This window comes from Ochlerotatus camptorhynchus, unplaced genomic scaffold (assembly GCF_037179485.1).
Source record: "Ochlerotatus camptorhynchus isolate MF236.1 unplaced genomic scaffold, CSIRO-AGI_Acam_v1.1 ptg000062l, whole genome shotgun sequence".
In the NCBI taxonomy this organism is placed as follows: Eukaryota; Metazoa; Arthropoda; class Insecta; order Diptera; family Culicidae; genus Ochlerotatus; species Ochlerotatus camptorhynchus.
Window position 1 is genome coordinate 2,632,822 of NW_027040552.1, and position 20,870 is coordinate 2,653,691.

General features: G+C 45.8%; 1 protein-coding gene across 1 annotated transcript; it reads left to right on the top strand.

Annotated features, from left to right (window-relative positions):
• The first annotated feature begins 10,991 nt into the window (after nt 1–10,991).
• Nucleotides 10,992–16,501, top strand: LOC135717600 (uncharacterized). Its single transcript, XM_065239727.1, has 2 exons — nt 10,992–15,218; nt 15,311–16,501. The coding sequence occupies exons 1-2, from the start codon at nt 10,992–10,994 to the stop codon at nt 16,499–16,501; spliced, it is 5,418 nt and encodes a 1,805-aa protein (XP_065095799.1).
• The last annotated feature ends 4,369 nt before the right edge of the window (nt 16,502–20,870 follow it).

Consider the following 20,870-nt stretch of genomic DNA (forward strand, 5'->3'; position numbering starts at 1 on the left):
TTCTCTTATTAATTTTTGCTCTTTTATTTATTAAACAAATCGAAAATTCCGTGCGTTTTGTGCACGAAAGCGCGTAATTTTGTCATCAGAAAACGAGGCGTTTCCGTGATGGGAAAAGTGGTTTCCCTAACACAGTCACCGAATATTGATACCGAGCACTGAGCATGCCAGACGGTACCTATCTTTAAGCCTTTTGAAGCAAATTTTAAGCCCCTCCTATTAAGAGAATTCTCTCTGCCAAAAAAAATCTTGCAAAATTCTGTTAATGGAAGGGACTTAAAATTTGCATAAAAAAGCATAAACGTAGGTACCGTCTGGTATGCTCAGATTCTGTGATTGATGTGTTTTCCCTAATACATATTTCATTTCCGAACACCAAATTAAAGGGCAGCTCAATCTCTTCAAATGTCTACACTTGTAGCAACAATCAATACGAAAATAACGATTTTAAATTGGCTCACTACTTGACTAGCCTATTGGTCCCAAGCAAACGATTAACGTACCCCATTCTAGTCGAAATTCTAGTACTATGCAATGTTTGTTTTGATTCACTATGAAAGTTTGACAGATAAAATGAGGGGTTATTGGTTTTTCCTCTGTTTCGAGGGGTGAATCGATTAGCTTGGGACCGAAGAGAGTACCAGAGCTGAGCCAAAAAGTTGAGCACGTTATTTCGGGACCTTCTAGTCTTAGAGTTACCTCTATGCTTGTAGTGCGAAGTATGTGCTATTTGAGTAATTGCATGCGAGTTTATCGATACAGCCATGTCACAGCATTTGGCTACACAATACAATGACTGATAAAAGAGTTCAAGTAAGAGCTTGCATTCAAGTCATATCGTCCAGGATTGGCTTGTACTACCCGAGCAAAGTCGGTTAACAAAATGAAAGCAAATCGATATTAAAGTTTGCAGTTCCTATCATCATGAAAACTAAATTTGATTTCAATTGCCGCGACAGAAGTCTGATATCATATTGTGCTTTCATTATGCAGTCAAGACATTTTAAATAAAAACAACTTAACTTGAAGTTCTGCTGTTAACGTCCTGTTTAAAATTTAATTTAAGTTAATCTGTTGTTGAACTAACGATTATTGTTTATTTGTTTTGTATAACACATTTTAGGTCATTCGTGTTTTGCCCGGGGTGAGATTTGAGCTCAAGTTTTTCAGCGTGAGAAGCATGGATGCTAACAATTTATACCAGGCCCGTATTCAGTTAAACAACATGAATGCAAAATCAGTATTCAAATTGATTTAATTGATAGCAGGATTAGTTTTCCGTTTGATTCAACAGTGTACCATTTTGCTCTCATTTTTGCTGTGTTAACCGTTAAGTCAACCAAAATGAGATCAACTGGAGTATTCAAAATAAGTTACATCATAACAGCAAATGGACCCTACCTATCGACCCATCAACTCATGAACCGGGGACCAACGGATTTACTTCCCTTCCGAAGGAAGGCGTGATCAGAGATGTTATGCCTCAGAACATCCCGGCGGCGCCGACTGGGATTGAACCCAGGCCTGCTGGAGTGAGAGGTAATCACGCTTACCACTACACCACCGGCGCCGTTTTAAAGTGTTGTTAAAATACGTAAATTTACTTTGCTTGACAGTATTGGTTGCTATGCGTATTTGATGTTTAGCAACGCGAGTTACTCAGAGTTACTCAAAATTATTTCCGATTTTACTCACGATCAGAAGCTGTCTTGCCCGAAGATTTTTGCTTTACACCCGAACGCAACCAAATCTTCCATAACGGCTAGCATCAGTCGCTTCGTGTCTGCCATTGTTGAAGATAAAAAAAAAAGAAAAAGCATTATTATACCTTCTCTTTCTAAGAGGGTGCAACGGAATTATTTTTGCGTCGAATCAACTTTTAGCTTCAATCGAAGCTTCAACTTTACACTGTTACCGTTTGTAACATTTGTTGATGTATTTCTGTATGTTTATCGTATTCTGCATGTCCATTTGAATTTGAATAATAATTGCCAATTTGACACTCCTAGTTTAAGTATACTATACAGTACCATAGTTTACTACCAACTGCTGGAATAGGTGATGAGCTAACAATTTGAGTTCAGTGGAACATAAGAGAATGGGTACGAGAAGTACAGAGAATGGGAACGGCGAGTAGCACTGAACCTTGATCCGCCACTTGCCAAGTAAACTCAAACGAGAGCAGTTGAATAAGCTAAAACCCGTTAAAAGTATATTGAAGAAGAGTAAGAGTGTCGTAGTAGCAGGAGTGGATAGAGAGAGATTCAGGACCCGTTAGTTGTGAGGGTAGCTTTTGGTGGAGAACTGGCCTCTCGACGATACCGAGGTTGGACTCGGGAAGATTAGGATTCGGGTTCCACCCCAAATAGTACCGAGCAGGTCTCAAAACACCCGTAAAATCCAAGTCTGCCATCTCCACGCCTGGAACCACAGACTCTCAGCGTAGCCAACATTTGTTGGCCAGAGTCCGCCATTGTGTTAACCAACCGGCGTCGCCAGACGCTTTCACCGAGTCTTTATCAGCCTCACTGTTTCCCGCCATCAAGCTAGCCACCGTCATCGAGACCACCACCACCACCACCATCACCCCTACCAGTAAATTCCAGCAGCCACCGGCCGGTCAGGTATTTGTAACAAACCACCTTACACACCACACCCCCCCCCCCACACACACACACACACACACACACACACACACACACACCATGTTAAATTAGGGAAATAAATGGTAAAATTGTATTTCACCAGCTTCTTTCTTGTAGTAACCTTATCCGAGGTCTGATTTGCCGAGTAAAGTACACCAGCCGACCTTGAGGCTCAAAAATAGTTCTCCAGCTCTGCTAGCCATTAAAAGAGGTTGTTGTATAACCCACCATCACTGGTAGGCCGTTGCTTTGCCAAGCCCGCCGAGGTGTTTGTCCTGGTAGCCCCCTAGGTACCCCACCCTAGCAGCAACAACACGTTGTGAATAGTCTCGCAATAGGAGTAACAGGAGCTTATAAAATCAATATCAATCACGCGTGATATTGAGAGCGTATGAGAGTGGAAAAATATCAATTTGCTAATGATCATGCCATCGATCTACATCCGAACCCTAGTCCTGACAACTTCAAACTAGGGGAGCAGGATTTTTCGGTAATCAAAGGAACACATTTGAGTCCTTGTTAGTTTTTATACCTTGTTATTAGTGACAAGACTCGGAAAAGTAGTCACAATGTCTGTTGAATTGTGAAGTTAATTTAAAATATGATAGAAAGGATACGTTTGGATAAGCTTCACTGGGTAAAAAGCTCATCACTTATCTACTTTATGGGGTGTTTACATCTATGCGGATTTGTTAGCGCTAATGTACTAGCACCAACAATCAATACGAAACGAACGATTTTAAATTGGCTCACTACTTGACTAGCCTATTGGTCCCAAGCAAATCGATTACGTACCCCATTCTAGTCAAAATTCTAGTACTATACAATGTTTGTTTTGATTCGCTATGAAAGTTTGACAGATAAAATAAGGGGCTAGTGGGTTTTCCTATGTTTCGAGGGATGAATCGATTACCTTGGGACCGAAGATAGTACCTGAGCCAAAAAGTTGAGTACGTTTCTTCGGGACCTGCTAGTCTTAGAGTTACCTCTATGCTGATACCATGTTTACATTAGGCTATCTACTTTTTTGCACAGGGCATTCTATCTACTTTTATGCACAGGGCATTCGATCAAACGGCTTTCGACCAAACGGCATTCGACCAAACGGCATTCGACCAAACGGCCTTCGACAAAACGGCATTCGACCAAACGATCCATTCGACCAAATAGCATTTGGCCAAACGGCATTCGGCCAAATGACCCGGAACCCTTTTACCGATGTTCCGGTGAACCAACCCGTGTTCCCCAGGGTCTATATTCCGGTCACAACTCTGAATTCATACTGACAAGGCGTCTTTGAGGGGTTTCGAAAAAAAAAACACTGAGCTCTAGAATCCGTTTCATGAATTGACCACTTTTACGGATGAGTCTGATCTTCCAGTGAACCATTACGTAGTCTCCTTAGTCCAAATTCCAGCCACAGCTCTGAATCAATTCTGATAAGACGTCTATGTAGCTGTGCCGGTGGTGTTGTGGCAAGAGTGATTACCTATCATCCCAAAGGGTCTGAGTTCGATCCCAGTCGGAGCCGCCGGGATTTTCTGAGGCATAAAATCTTTGATCACAGGGTCCAGGGTCCAGGAGTGGGAGCTGCCTCTCTGGCGTCGGTAGCATTGGTACTCAGTACGGAAAAAAAGATCGATGGAAAAAAAATGAAGGAAAGCGTCTATGAGCGGTTTCGAAAAAAACACGAAGCTCTAGGATCATTTTCATGAATTGACCACTTTTACCGATGGTGCGGTGAACCGACCCGTGTTCCCCAGGATCTGTATTCCTGGTCAAACTCTGAATTCATTCTGACAAGGTGTCTTTGAGGGGTTTCGAAAAAAAAACACTGTGCTCTTGAATCAGTTTTATGAATTGACTACTTTTACAGATGTTCCGGGTCTTCCGGAGGACCAAAATGCAACATTTTACCAAAGGTGGTCATCTATGTTATTAACACTTTTCAGAAGACACCAGGAAGTTATCTCTTCAAATTACCCTACAATAAGAGTTTGTCCCCAATTAGCTTTAATCTCATTTGCTCCCAGATGACCATGGCAATACAGGAAGTATTGGTATTGGAAGGTAATTGTTGTTAGATATTTTGCAAACAGTGACAGATAGCGGACATGAAGAACCAGTGAAGGTGCCGGGCAAAGGTGTTTATCCTAGACAAATAGTAAGTTACAAATTCGCTGTTGTCGTTGTCGTAGGCGCCGTCGTAGTCGTAGGCAGTACCGTTAGTGTATTTAAAATTAACCACCAACCACTGAAAATATGAATTATCGCGTATTTCTGTTGTTCATTACATGCCAAGTAAAATTCGAGAGCGTAATTTCATTTGAATAGCTTGTTCAACTAGGTCTTAAACAATCGTCACGTCGGTCATAGCTTGTTATGATTACCTGAACCATGCGCAAAGATAAAATCGAAACATTTAACGTCGCGTGAAAATGGATCTTAATAAAGGCCTCTTTCGTAGCTTTTAGTTTAAGGATTTCAAAGATCGTCGGTTGCAGTGGCTTGCTTACTGAGCAGAAAAACGCGGTCCCAGATTCTTTCATATTAAAAATGTATGGTTAGATCGCTTGTTTATCGTGTATTTTGTAAAACTTTTCGTTGTCGTCGGTGCCGGGTCTGAATAGTCATAGAAACTTGAGTAACGCTATAATGTGATATGAGGGGCTCGGTGGCCTTAGCACAACCGGTTTTGCTTACTGAGCAGAATATCATGAGTCTAATCTCAAACCCATCCACATTCAAGATTCGTCAATCGTTTTATTTGTTAACATGACTACATGGTAATAACAGCAACTTGATGAATAAAAAGGAGCTCGTCTGCCTAGTGGCAAACGTTTTTGCTTACTGAGCAGAAGACCGTGGGTTCAATCCCAAGCTCCTTCGCGTTATATGATTGTTAGGAGATCAATTCAGCTTATCGTTTACCAAAACGAACCCTGCTGCAAACCCAACCCTATTACCCGATATCCCAGTGATTCCTCGTGGAAGTGCAGAGGTGTTCTCGGCTTCCATCAAAGCGAGTGTTACGTCAACACATTCCTACCCCTTCCTTTCTTGACCTGTGTTCGGACGCAGCTGGCGCTGGTATTGCCTAGTTTGAGATCACCAGTTTTTACACATTGAGGATGATTGCTAGTTCCAAGCATCGTCTATTGGTTCTCTGTGTAATTACAGCTGGTCTGGCAATAACAGAGTAGCAACCGTGGGCGGTCAATCATGCTCATGCTCATGCTCAATTAGCTTTAATCTCATTTGGTACGTGTATTCGTTAATGCCGGTTCCTATTGCGCGGTCCCTATTAACCGTACTATATGAATCTTGACCATACCTCAGAAATAAATTACGGCTCCGAATAATCGAGCCATCTTTTCCGGATGATTGAGCCACTGATAATCGAGTCCGACTTGTATCTTGAACTTGCTTTAAGTCGTATGATCAATTAGAGGAATACCAGTGTCATAACTGGACCACTTCTCCTACTTAATTATCTTAAAGATAAATCGCACAGCTCAAACGTATGTAGGGTTAATAGGTTGGACCATCAGAATCATCATCATCATCATCATCATCATCATCACCATCATCTAGTTTGCACTGTTTAAAAATAAGTTTCAAGTTTCAAGTTGGTTCTTGGAGTGTATCTGAGTCTGACTCTTTGATTTAACAAAAGTATTGAATTCCACAATAATGGCTAAGAAATTATAAGTAAATTAATTTTGATTAAGCATCTTCACCATTCCCTACAGTTACCTACGATTGTGACTCAGTAAGAAACTATTAAGAATCAATCGATCCCTCGTGTTAATCTAATCGAAATCCCTCAAACTTATGATTGTAGTTATGGGTTTCATTTTATGAGGTCCGATGAGTGATTTAGACATAACATAAGCCGGTGTTTGCATATTTTGACTTAATTACAAACCTATTGTTCAGATAAAGAAACGCATCACTGTCTAATATTACACAGTTTCAATATCATTTGATACAAGTGAAACCATCCACTTGAATTCGAGTGCAATTTTTAGAAAATTGCTCATCCACACATGTTAGAAATTACGTGCATTCGAGTGTCCCTGAACTCAACTCCTCGTGTCATTCTACCAATTCGCACCGATAGACGCCCAAAATACACACACACTCAACCAAGCCTCAAACAAAAAATCAAAACTAGAGGTGATCTTGCGACGAGTGAAACGAAATCAAACTGCACACGTTGCTACCGATGATGGTGCTGACAGTGTGTTGCAATTAAAATTAGCGCACAAAACAAAAACATGCAATTTAGAAGAACACACAGCCCCTCGCATCGGTTTCGCGTTTGATGATGCGAGTCGGACCATCAGGACAGGACGGTGGAGGCGGCGAGATGCGCTCAGACTTTGTCTATCTTTTCACAGATTCTCTTATTCGCGAGAGATGCGCGCGCCTTGCACACGAAAGTGCATCACATAGATAGACAGACAGATAGGATGGGTGGCTATGCAAGCAGGCATTTGTCGGTGAAGCATTTGTTAAAAGAAGCGTTTATAAATATTCCCATCCCGTGCTTCGGCATACATCTCAGCAGGAAAGGTCTTTGGACTTGCAGTTATATAAACGATCGCCGAACGATTCACACAGGATGTATTTCGAGAATACTGCGGGGGTGATGTGTGTTTCATTTCTCGTCGCTTAAATATGTTCTCATAAACAGATTTTTATTTTTGGCTGATTTGTTGCACTGCTTTGCTGCAATTTGTGCTAATCTGAATCAGCCGACTGTCGGGAGAATTTATTGCCGAATTCATGGGTGATCAAGCTAGCTTCGGAATGCATCGCAAAAGAGCAAACTCAAGTTAGGATGGTAGGAATCTCAAGGAGATGAACGTTTTTTTCCCCGTAAAAAAAAAATACTTATGTAGCTCTTCGAGCACCAAACTGAAAATTTACTCGACAGTTTTTTTTCTCGGAATCAATTTATGCGCCATCTAATGTTTTAAAATTTCCTCTTTGGTACCAGTTGTTGTTATTGCAAATCCTACTAGATATTTTTATAAGTTTTAAGGGAAAAATATGCAAGAAGACATCAATCAGATTCAACGTGTTTACGAACTTATAAAAAATTTAAAATCCAAAATATTAACAATCGAACCACCGTAAAAACTAGTGAAAAATATAATGTTGGCTTGGTGCTCGGAGAGTTAAGTCCTGCATCGGATCGGTTCATTCACCCTTCAGTTTATGTAAACTGCAGATACATTCTAATTTTCAACCACTCATGTTATTTACCGAACAAATACATACTCCATCTAAGCCGGTTTGCAGGAAAAAAAACCCGAAAACACTAAGAAAAGTAAGAGGCCCAAATCGCGCTTAAGTTCTAATGCCTTGCGCGAAATGGCTCTCGTGTAGCCGAGACCTAAAACGTCATCGCCACCGCGCCAATGACCGCCAAATTGCGCGGCAATGCACTTGTGTATGCGAAAACAACAACAACTGCTGCTTGAGCTGCATACACTCTTATGCACCCGAAAATAAACGACTACCAAAAAAAAAAAGACACACATGCCTGCATCTTGGTCTCCTTTTACCGCACCTCCCTCAACTTGACACAAGCTCTCGCATCACGACGGAGAGGCGCATCACCCCACCACCTAAAGTCAGACTGTGTGCACTTTTTCGGCTGCGCCGCTGGATTTATGTGTTCGGTTCGCGTTGTTTTTTTTTTTGCAACAACAAGCCACACAACGATCGTACACACCTACCAGTATGGCTGTTAGCATGAGAGTGTATTCCATCGTCAGTGCAAGTGCATTAGTTATCGACTGCACCGTTCTAAGAGGGGCCAAGAGTCAATAAACTTTGCTTTCCATGTGCCGAAATCTAAACAAACTCAAAATTGGCTGCGTAGAAGTCTGTCCGGGTGGAACAATTTCATTCACTTTCAGAGGGATTACTGAGGATTTTGAGATTTATTTCGATCAAAGGACATTTATAATCTGCATTCGCTGCCTGGTCTAAGTATGATTATGGGGATTTTTTTTACTATCGGATACTTTGGGCCGAATGGTCTCAGAATGTTATAAATTTTTGCCCTCAGGCAACAAAACAAATCAAATCATAAAATTCGGGGTGGTTAATTTTTACGAAAAATTATAGTTGAAGATTTTCGATTTCCCGGACATCACGTACAGTCAATATAGTACTATAGTACTGATGCCACTGGATTCCTATATTACGGTCGATCCGGCATTAACGAATACACGTGCCATATGGGACAGCTCCTGCTCACGACAGATTTTTGAGTTAATTTGGAGTAACTCTGACTAACTCATGTTGCTCAATGTTCAAAACACGCAGTAGCCTGATTTTTGTTGTGCATTTCTCAACTGTTATCTGGAAATTTCCAATATCAAATAAAAATGGAATCGCAGAATCGATTGATGTCCCGTACAGCATCGACAGGCTGAATGAGGTGAGATTGTTGTGCTACATGAGATAATAATTCGTATCGTTTATCTTAACAGTTTCATGTAGATATTGAGGAAAATGATAGCTGCCTATCCAATATTGAGGAGAGTGTATTCCAACACATACATGATAACAATGAACTATGTGGGAACTACGCATTTTGGATATTAAATTCAAATTACCCAAAAACTACGCCCGAAGTGTTTACCACCCAGAGCAGAATTAACCATTTAAGAAATAAGTTTCCTTTGGAGGGATTGATTGACAATTAAATCATAAGAAGAATCCACGGAAGAATCATAGATGAAAAATATTTAAAAATATGTATAATTGTACATAATTCTAAACCTAGAGAATTTTATTAAAACAGCAATGAAGTAAATAAATTGACTTATAAATTTATATAATTGTTGCGTACGCCCTTCGTGCGACACCGCACCTACTCATTTACCTCACTGGTGCAGCGGCGCTGCATCGCAGGAGTGTGAAGCTGCCTGCGATATCCAACCGACAAGCATAGCTGTCAGGCCGCCGGCACCGGGTGAGGATGGAAAAATGTAAGAAAAAGATATAAAAACGTGCCAAAACGTCATTAAGATTACATCGTGCAAAGTTTTCTCTTAAATAAATATTTAAAGTACTAGTGCATTTCCTTAAAATACCTTAAAATTAAAGTGGATTACTTCAACTAGTGACTTAGCGTAAGGTAGAAAGTTAATCGATAGAAAATAATGAATAACACTAAAATATTATCGAAATTTTGATGTAGGTCGGTTTGAAGGTTATATACGAGGTTATATTTACTGAATTCTCTCTGGAAGTTCGATAATCTTCAAAGTAGTCGAGGTAAAATTAATTGGTTTGTTATAGTTAAACTTAATTTTCCTAATTTAACTAAACATATACACAGAAATTGTAAGCTCTGGCGCATCCCGCTACGACGATCCGGATAGCGAACCGGAAACCAGCACAAAACGTAAGATTATTTATATGAGCATTAATAATTTGTTAATCACGATTTGTTACGTCTGCAGGAAAATTTTAACCGTTCCTCCAAGAATAAACGAGTTAAAAATCGGATTGCGTTTTCCTTCTGTTGCCGAAGCAACATTTTAAAATTTTCGTTTTCCGGATCAATCGGAGATGCCACGAAGGGACCGAACTCGGGATCCAGTGCCGGATGACAGCTTGCAGCAATCCTGCCCGCTCTGCCGTCTGCCAGATAGCAACGACATGGTCAGCTGCGATGACTGTGAGCGTTGGTTCCACTTTGACTGCGCCGGAGTAAACGAAGATGTGGCCAACCACGATTGGAGCTGCCAGGAGTGCATCGTTGCCAGAGGTCCTGCTCCACAATCGCCACATCCAAGAACTCCTACAGGTGAGCCATTACCACACCCGCAGTCACCAATACCACTACCAGTTCCACGTCTGCCCACACCGGAAACACCAATCCCACCGGTTCCTACACCACGACCGCAAACTCCGCGAACGCCAATCGTACCCCCACGTAGTCCGTTGCCAAATCCGCAGCCACCTACCCCACGTCCACGAACACCACAATCGCCAAATCCGCCACCGCCAACCCCACGCCCGCGTACTCCTCGAACACCTATAGTGGATCCTGATGCGCCAGTAGTTTCCAGACAAGTTGCTGTCGATCCAGACCTTGTGAACAAACTGCCTGCCGAACTCAGGATCCAACTTCTAGAGGAAGAGCAAACCATCGAACGCAAGTTTCTGTTGCGTAGATTTCAGCTTCTGCTCGAGTCGACGGGGAATGCCATTCCTGCACGACAAAGTAGTCTAGAAGGGAACGCTTTCGAATCGAACAACACAAGAAACCATCCTGTCTTTCATTCTTCGCCTGTGAATACTCACCGTAGAAATATGCCTCCCTTTGCACCACCCCCAGTCCACCAAGATCGCGACGGGCCAACTTTCGCTCTACATCGGGAACAGCAACAGTTGTACGTTCCAGTTGATATTCCAGCTGAAATCAACCATCGTCCCGATTTCCCTGCTCGTTACCCTCTTCGTATCAATCATCATTCGAACATACCAGCGTTCAATCCACCTCCACCTATCCACCGTCCTATCGCTTCGACGTTTGCTTCTCTCCCGACCGATCAACATCAGCATATTCCGACGTTCTCTCACGCGAATCATACTCAGCGCCCGAATGCTTCGGCATTTGCCCCATATGCTGGTCTTCCGCGTCCTGCCGCTCAAGAGTATTATCCGTACGACTTACACGACTATCCTTCCGCCACCGGGGGGACGGCGTTGCTCAATAAAAGCCAAATCGCCGCACGTCATGCAGTCTCTAAGGAACTACCAATCTTCAGCGGGGAACCGGATGAATGGCCCTTGTTTTTCGCAACCTACGAGAACACAACGAACCTTTGCGGATTATCGGCGGAGGAGAACATGGCTCGTCTACAGAAGTGTCTACGTGGGAAGGCATTGGAAGCGGTTAAATGCCAGCTGTTGCAACCAGCCAACCTGAATCAAGTTCTTTCGACGTTGCGAATGCTGTTTGGGCGTCCGGAAATCATCGTGCATTCGCTGCTGCAAAAGATAAACACTCTTCCCGCTCCCAAAGCAGAACGTCTGGGTACGCTCGTCGATTTCGCGCTGGCCGTTCGCAACATGGTAGCAACAGTGAAGGCCTGTGAGTTAGAGGAGCATCTGTGTAATTTGACACTGCTGCACAATCTGGTAGATCGTCTCCCACCGATGATTCGGCTGAATTGGGCGACCCATCGTCAGTCTCTTCGATCGGTAACTTTGTTGGAGTTCAGCGAGTGGCTGTACAAACTAGCAGAAGCAGCGAGCACGGTGACGATGCCTCAGTTCTCGGGCTCCTTCGACAACAAGACACGCCGGGAACGGAAGAACGATGGATTTCTGAACGCACACACCGAGACGGTTCCGAAGGCCAACCAAAGCAACGTTGATAGTGGATGTGTCATCTGCAATGGCAACTGCTTAGCAGTGGAGAAGTGCAAACAATTCGTTGCAATGGATCTTTCTGCTCGGTGGGCTGCACTGCGGGAACACAAATTATGCCGTAGCTGCCTGGAAAGTCATCGAGGTCCCTGCAAGTCCGGGAAGTCGTGTGGTAAAAACGGCTGCCAATACAAACACCATCGGATGATGCACAACGACGCGAAAGATAAATCGATAGCGTCGTCTTCGTCCAGTTCGGCACCGACTACTTCTACTTCACAGCAGGTCAGCGCGAGCAGTTCCAGAGAAACCAGATCATGCAACACGCACCGAGGAGAAAGCAGAGCTGTACTATTCCAGTACGTTCCGGTCACGCTGTACAATGATGGGATCAAGGTACAAACCTATGCGTTCCTGGACAGCGGATCTTCCTTGACACTGATGGAGGAAGGTTTGGCGAAGGAGTTGAATTTGCGTGGCGAAAGCCATCCACTCTGCCTCCACTGGACGGCCGATACCTGCCGTTACGAAGACGATGCCATGCGAGTCTCTCTCAACATTTCCGGCACGTACAACGGATGTCCTCAAAACAACCTGACAGATGTCTACACGGTTAAAGAGTTGAAACTTCCGTCGCAATCTCTCTCCGTTCGCAAGCTTTCGGAGGAGTACCCTCATCTTGAAGGGTTGCCAATAGAATCGTACTGCAACGTTCAACCCAAGATATTGATCGGGATGAATAACGTACGAGTGGTCCACTCCCTGGACAGCCGTGAAGGGAAGCCAAATGAACCAGTTGCTGTCAAGACACGCCTTGGATGGACGATCTACGGAACCTGCTCGTCGGAGAATGGTCCGGCGTCAAACACTGCCCTGTACAGCTACCATACATGCTTCCACTCTCACGAATCCGACGATTTTCTACACGAAACCGTAAAAAGCTACTTCATGCTCGACAGTTTGGGTATCAGAGCTCCGCAGAATCAACTTCTTTCCAAGGAGGACGAACGAGCGCTGGTAAAACTACGCGACAGTACAACGTTCCAGAACGGGCGCTACCAAGTGGGTCTTTTGTGGAAATACGATGACGTACGCCTACCCAACAACAGGTCGATGGCGTTGAGACGTCATTACTGTCTGGTTAAGAGGATGGAACGCGAACCCCAACTGGCCGAGACGTTGAGAGCGAAGATGGCAGACTACGTCAGCAAGGGGTACGTCCGCAAGCTAACCCCGGAGGAAAGTCAGAGGACGGGAGATCGGACCTGGTACTTGCCCATCTTTCCGGTCTTCAACCCTAATAAACCAGGCAAGGTCCGAATCGTGTTCGATGCAGCCGCGTCGTTTGGAGGAGTATCGTTGAATGCCGTGTTGATGAAGGGTCCGGATCAACTAAACGCTCTACCACCAGTACTATATAAGTTCCGAGAGCGGTTGATTGGCTTAGGAGGTGATGTAGCTGAAATGTTTCATCAGATGTTGATGAACCCACAAGATGAGGACAGTCAGCGAATCGTTTGGTGTGCCAGCGACGAAACGACGGAGCCATGTGACTATGTAATGCAGGTTGTCACGTTCGGCGCTACCTGTTCACCTAGCACTGCGCTATTCGTCCTGAACGAAAACGCTGCCCGTTTCGAAAGCGAATACCCTGTTGCTGCCGACGCTATCCACCGGAGGCACTACGTGGACGACATGCTCACGAGCGTAGACACGGAGGAGGAAGCCATCAAGCTGGCCAATGATGTACGCTACATTCACCAACAAGGCGGATTCCTCATGAGAAACTGGGTGTCGAACTCAACCAAAGTGCTGGAAGCCCTCGGAGAAAACACTCAGCCGGAAAAGTCAATGGAGATGAGCGCTGACCCTGCCATGGAAAAGGTCCTTGGGATGTGGTGGAGTACAACAAAAGACGTCTTTCGCTACAAGCTCTGCACGGAACGTAACAAGGACCTTCTTACCGGAATCAAGCATCCAACCAAGCGGGACATGCTACGGACGCTGATGGCCATCTACGACCCGTTAGGTCTCATTGCACATTACTTGATGTTCCTGAAGATACTGCTGCAGGAGGTCTGGAGAGCGAAAACTGCATGGGATGAAGAAATCGGGGAAAAGGAGTTGGAGAAGTGGCATACATGGCTACGTACCTTGCCGGAGCTTGAGTTGGTAGAAATTCCGCGTTGCTACTACCAGGCTGACTCCAGCATCAACGAAGCCAGGATCGAGCTTCACACGTTCGTAGATGCTAGTGAGCTTGGGTACGCAGCCGTTTCCTATTTCCGGATTGAAAGGAATGGACATGTTCATTGTGCGCTCATCGGCAGCAAGACTCGAGTAGCGCCCCTCAAGTTCGTCTCCATTCCCCGGCTGGAGCTGCAAGCAGCAGTCATCGGTTCACGCTTGGCCAAGAGTATCGGGGCAGGCCACTCTATCAAGGTCGACCGTCGTTATTTCTGGACTGATGCTCGGGACGTCATGTGCTGGTTACAATCGGATCACCGCCGGTACTCTCAGTTCGTGGCTTTCCGCGTGGGTGAAATATTGGAAGAGATGGACGTTACGGAATGGAGGTGGATAGGTACAAAGGAGAACGTGGCTGACGACGGAACAAAGTGGAAGTACAAACCGGATCTGAAGCCAGCAAGTCGTTGGTTCAACGGGACATCGTTCCTGTGGAGACCCAAAATGGAATGGCCGGAGTCGTCGCTAAATGGCCAGGAAACCGCCGAAGAAATCCGTTCAAGCGTGATGCACCATTCAGTTGGGAGAGTTCGTACCGTTTTGTTGCCAGAGAACTTCTCATCGTGGTACCGCTTACGGCGTGCTACGGCTTTCGTCCAACGGTTCGTGAACAATATCCGGCTGAAGAAGGAAGGCCAACAACGGAATGTCGGGCCGCTAACGCAGCACGAGTTTCTCAATGCGGAAGTGTTCCAAATCAAACGAGCACAGGAAGATGTCTACGCAGATGAACTAGCAATCCTAGCAGCGGGTGATCGCCGACTCCAGAAGAAGAACAGCCTGTTCAAGGTTTGTCCGTTCGTTGACAAGCGGGGCGTGATGCGCATCCACAGTCGGTTGGGCGAATGCGACTTCGTAGACGAGAGCAGCAGGTACCCCATCGTACTCCCTCGAGAGCATCCCGTTACTGCTCTTCTCGTACGTGACGTTCATCTGCGATATCATCATCAGTGCCACGAAACCTGTGTGAACGAAGTGCGCAAAGGATTCCACATCCCACGAGTTCGCAGGGTCTACGATCGAGTGCGTCGAAATTGTCAGTTATGCGAGATACAACGCGCTGCACCAGCACCCCCGATGATGGCTTCGTTACCGAAGGCAAGGATGGCAGCCTTCGTGCGCGCGTTCTCGTACGTGGGCGTGGACTTCTTCGGACCGTTGTAGGACGTCATCATGAAAAGCGCTGGGGAGTTATTGTAACGTGCCTTACGGTTCGAGCGATACACCTCGAGTTGGCTGCCTCGTTGAACACCAGCTCGTGTATCCTAGCTCTGCGGAACTGCTTTGCTCGACGGGGAACTCCGTTGGAAATAATTAGCGATCGTGGGACCAATTTCGTGGGTGCGGACAGGGAACTTAAAGAGGCGGTAGCGGCATTGGACCAGGAGAGGCTCATGGTGGAATTTACCACCACGAGGACAACATGGCGCTTCAACCCTCCTGCGTCGCCGCATATGGGTGGTTGCTGGGAGCGGCTCATCCAATCCGTCAAGAAAGTTCTGTACCAGGTCAAGCCACAACGAGTCTCCACGGAGGAGGTACTGAGGAGCTATCTGATCGAGGTAGAAAATATCATCAACAGCCGACCGTTGACTCACGTACCCGTGGACGATTATTCTTCGCCGGCGCTTACTCCCAACCACTTCCTGCTGGGTTCATCGGACGGATCGAAGCCACTGGTGCCATACGACGAATGCCCGTTGATGCTACAACGGTCATGGAAGGCGTCACAGGCATTGGCGAACCAGTTTTGGAAACGATGGGTGACCGAGTACCTGCCAACTATCACGCGTCGAACAAAGTGGTTCTACCCAGTAAGGCCGATCGCGGTTGGTGAAGTCGTAGTCGTTACCGATCCCAGCTTGCCACGGAACTGTTGGCCCAAAGGACGTATTGTATCGGTGAAGACTTCAAAGGACGGACAAGTTCGATCGGCGGTAGTCCAGACTGCCGTTGGACTATTCGAAAGGCCGGTGGTCAAACTGGCAGTGTTAGAAGTAGGTGCAAAGGAGAGTGAGTCGGACCAGGGTCCAACTACTGGAGGGGACTGTTGCGTACGCCCTTCGTGCGACACCGCACCTACTCATTTACCTCACTGGTGCAGCGGCGCTGCATCGCAGGAGTGTGAAGCTGCCTGCGATATCCAACCGACAAGCATAGCTGTCAGGCCGCCGGCACCGGGTGAGGATGGAAAAATGTAAGAAAAAGATATAAAAACGTGCCAAAACGTCATTAAGATTACATCGTGCAAAGTTTTCTCTTAAATAAATATTTAAAGTACTAGTGCATTTCCTTAAAATACCTTAAAATTAAAGTGGATTACTTCAACTAGTGACTTAGCGTAAGGTAGAAAGTTAATCGATAGAAAATAATGAATAACACTAAAATATTATCGAAATTTTGATGTAGGTCGGTTTGAAGGTTATATACGAGGTTATATTTACTGAATTCTCTCTGGAAGTTCGATAATCTTCAAAGTAGTCGAGGTAAAATTAATTGGTTTGTTATAGTTAAACTTAATTTTCCTAATTTAACTAAACATATACACAGAAATTGTAAGCTCTGGCGCATCCCGCTACGACGATCCGGATAGCGAACCGGAAACCAGCACAAAACGTAAGATTATTTATATGAGCATTAATAATTTGTTAATCACGATTTGTTACGTCTGCAGGAAAATTTTAACCGTTCCTCCAAGAATAAACGAGTTAAAAATCGGATTGCGTTTTCCTTCTGTTGCCGAAGCAACAATAATAGAACAATGTACTCAACAAAACTATCGAAATTTCTATTAAATATTTTATCATTTATTTTCACCCAAAGTAGCAGTAGAATACAATGGTGATTTGGAGATTTTGGATAACGGAATGCTCAACACAAGGACAAACAAAGCGTATTAGCAACCGGTGAAAATTAACGATTTTAAATTGGCTTACTACTTGACTAGCCTATTGGTCCAAAGCAAATCGATTAACATACCCCATTCTAGTCGAAATTGTACTAAAGCCCGATTCAAAGTAAATTTAGACGCATTCAAGTGATCATAACTCAAGAATTTAACAACATACACGATTTATGAAAAAGTCAAACAAAAGGGTAATTATTAAGCTTTCAAACGATATATAACAAGTTATTACATTTCACAGTTTCGAACGAACTGTCGCCCTTTACTTGTGATCGATGCCATCATGATCGGCACAGTCGCTGGTGACACTGTACCGGCGAACGTATTCCACTTTAAACGCATTTGTTGTGCATTTGTCACTTCTTTACTGTTCTCGCTTGAAATATTTTTCGATCGGTCTGAACTCAGGGCAATTCGGAGGATTAATCTCTTTGGCGACGAAATTAACATTGTTTGCAGCATACCATTCTAGTACCTCCTTAGAGTAGTGGCAGCTGGCTAGATCCGGCCAAAACATAACGTTGGTCTTGTGTTGCCGAATGAAGGGTAGAATCCGCTTTTTCAGACACTCTTTAATGTAAACCTTCGACGTCATTGTGTGAGATGTGATGAAAACCTTGGTATTAAGACCACAACTGCAGATTACTTGCCAAATCATTAGTTTCCGAGCAAACTTATCAGCAAAAACAAATTTATACCTGTAAGGGACATCCCCACGACCAGTTTCCAAGTACAATTTTCGTCCGGGGATTTGTTTATAATCCATTTGGACATATGTTTCGTCATCCATTAAAATACTATTTTAATTATGGACATATGTTTCGTCATCCATTAAAATACAGCCATCAAATTTCGTCAAAACTCGTTCGTATAGTAATCGTGCTCGCTTTTTGGCCACTAAATTTTGTTTCAGGGAGCAATTCGGATGTTTACTGGCACAAAAAGACTTATATCCTTCTCTTGAAAGGATGTTACGCACGGTGGAAAAGTTGGAATCGTATTTCTTTGCAAAATCATGTATGGAGACACCTCTTTGTCCCTAGTGCCACTTTTATGATAGATGCACTGTGCTCTATCCACACTCAGAGTATCATTGTACAGTGTACAGGTGTGAAGTTGTTCGCCTCCCCGTGCTGCACCCTGGAAACGATGGACCACCAGTGCTGCGGTACTGATCCAGTCGGCTAATCGAACAACAAACGAGGGGAAGCGCCGGAAGGCGCCTTGCGATCGATGTCAGTAAGATCGCAAGTATGTATACTGACACACTGGCATTATGTAGGACACTGAGTGGAAACTTACCATAAACCACGCTACGGGCTGGCACTCAAGGTATTTCATTCTCTTAGTAGAGTCGGGTGGAACCGGCCGAAACGACGTTTGAGCTAATGCCTTGTTTGTCTCCGTCCCATAAAACCCTGGCAGGCCTTAGAATACGTTCCTCCCGTGCCACCCAGTTGGAGCTGCGGTGGGAATAGGTTCTGTTGAGTTATTCCCGTCTTACGCGATCCGGCTCTGAACATAACGCCCCATGAAGGCCTATGTCAACCCTCGTCATGGACCTCACTGCTCGTATAGGCACCCATGGGGATCAATCAGCGACTATTCCATTTGCACGGTAGGATAGCGGTCTAAGGGGGACCCAACAGTCGGGATGATAAAACAAAATCATTAAAAAAGCCAAAAACCCCAAACCCCAGGTGAACAAGTCGCCGAGGAGGCGACCGCGAACCCGTTCGCGAAGGGAGGTCTACCCAGATCTCCCGAACACAGTGAGCCGAACAAACGGACGAAATCTCCGCGCGATGCAGAGACAACGACCGAGATCGGTGGACAGCCGGAGGAGCAGCCGAAGGACTGGCCTGGGCTAATCAGAACCATGAATAGCTTTGGGCCCCTCCCTAGGCTGCTGGCAATCGCGGGACAGCTCGACGCCATAATAGAGTTCACGAGCACGAAGAGCAACATCGCGAAGGACCTAAAGCAGGCCTTGCGACAGCTCCGTGCAACCGTGAACGAGGCCCAGGACGACAACGAGCGGCTCAGGAAGCGACTAGAGGTCGCAGAGAGGGCGGAACAGAAGAAACCGAAGTCTACCCAGACGGACGCCTTCAACTTCGCGGGCAACAATACGATGTCCAGCGAGGCCCTCCACTTTGCCGTTACGCAGGAACAGAAGCGAAATCGGCCCTCACCTTGGCCAGTAAAGGGCGCAGCACGCCCTAAAAGACGGAAAGTCTCTGTGCAGGTGGAGAGTGTGGTGGTTGCCCATCAGTCCACTGCATTAGTGGACGTACCGAAAAAAAGGGCTGGAATAGCCAGTATCAAAGTTGAGAAATGTAGCTGCTCCAAGGGCGGGAAGCAGGGTGGTAAGAAGGGTGCCCCCCGAAACCCCCGAAACCCCCGGACAAAACTGCCCCCAAGAGCAGTGCTGCCCGGACCAGGAACAAGGGCGAAGCTCTCATCTTCAAGACGGACGCGTCGAAATACGCGGAGTCTTGAAGAAAATGAGAACGGACGAGTGCCTTGTGGAGATGGACAGTAACGTGAGGAGCATCAGGCGCACTCGTACAGGGAGATGCTCCTGGTGCTCAAACGTGGTGCTAAGGACCAGGGACCAACCTACCAGAAACTGGCAAAGGCGGTTGTTGGTTCTGGGGTGCAGGTGAAGTCGCTAGGCTCGACTATCACCATCCAGGTCAAGGACCTGGACGAAGTGACGGAAGCGACCGAGATAGTCACGGCGCTCCGGGAACAGTGTCAAGTCGAGGTACCGCAATCAGCGATTACCTTGAGGAAGGGACTGTTTTCCACCCAAGTGGCTACCATCAGGCTCTCTGCAGCTGAGGCCAGAAAGGCGGTAGCCGCAGGGAGGGTGCGAGTGGGCTGGTCGGTCTGCCCCGTCAGTATTCCCCGACCGGTTACGGCTTGCTTTAGGTGCTTCGGTCAAGGCCATGTGGCCCGTGACTGTAAGAACACCGACAGGAGCAAGCTTTGCACATGGTGCGGCTCGGAGGGCCATAAGACGCGAGGTTGCCAAAAGCCGCCGAGGTGCACTATATGCGCGGAGAAGGGGAATACCCCTACCAACCACATGGCAGGTGGCCCACTCTGCCCGGGGTCCAAGAGCAATGCTGCTAAGGCAAAGAGCAATGCTCAGCCATGTTCGAGGTTGGGCAGTTGAACCTGAACCACTGTTCGGCAGTGGAATGGGGAGCGGATGTCGCAATCTTCTCTGACCCGTACCGCGTCCCAACCGGCAACGGGAATTGGGTCACGGACGCGTCGGGGATGGCGGCGAAATGCACGATGGGGAGCTTCCCCAATTCAGGAGGTAGTCGTGTCCAACTCGAGCGAGGGATTCGTGATCGCCAGGGTTAATGGAGTATACTTAAGTAGCTGCTATGCTCCGCCCAGGTGGTCTATCGAGCAATTCTCGCAGATGGTGGACAGACTGACTGCGGTAGTTGTCGGCCTAAGACCGGTGGTCATTGCGGGCGACTTTAACGCATGGGCGGTAGAGTGGGGTAGCCACCACACCAACCAGAGAGGATGCATCCTACTGGAGGCAATGGCCAAGCTGGACGTTGTACTATCCAACACCGGCTCGGTCAGTACCTACAGAAGGAATGGTGCAGAATCCGTCATCGACGTGACATACTGCA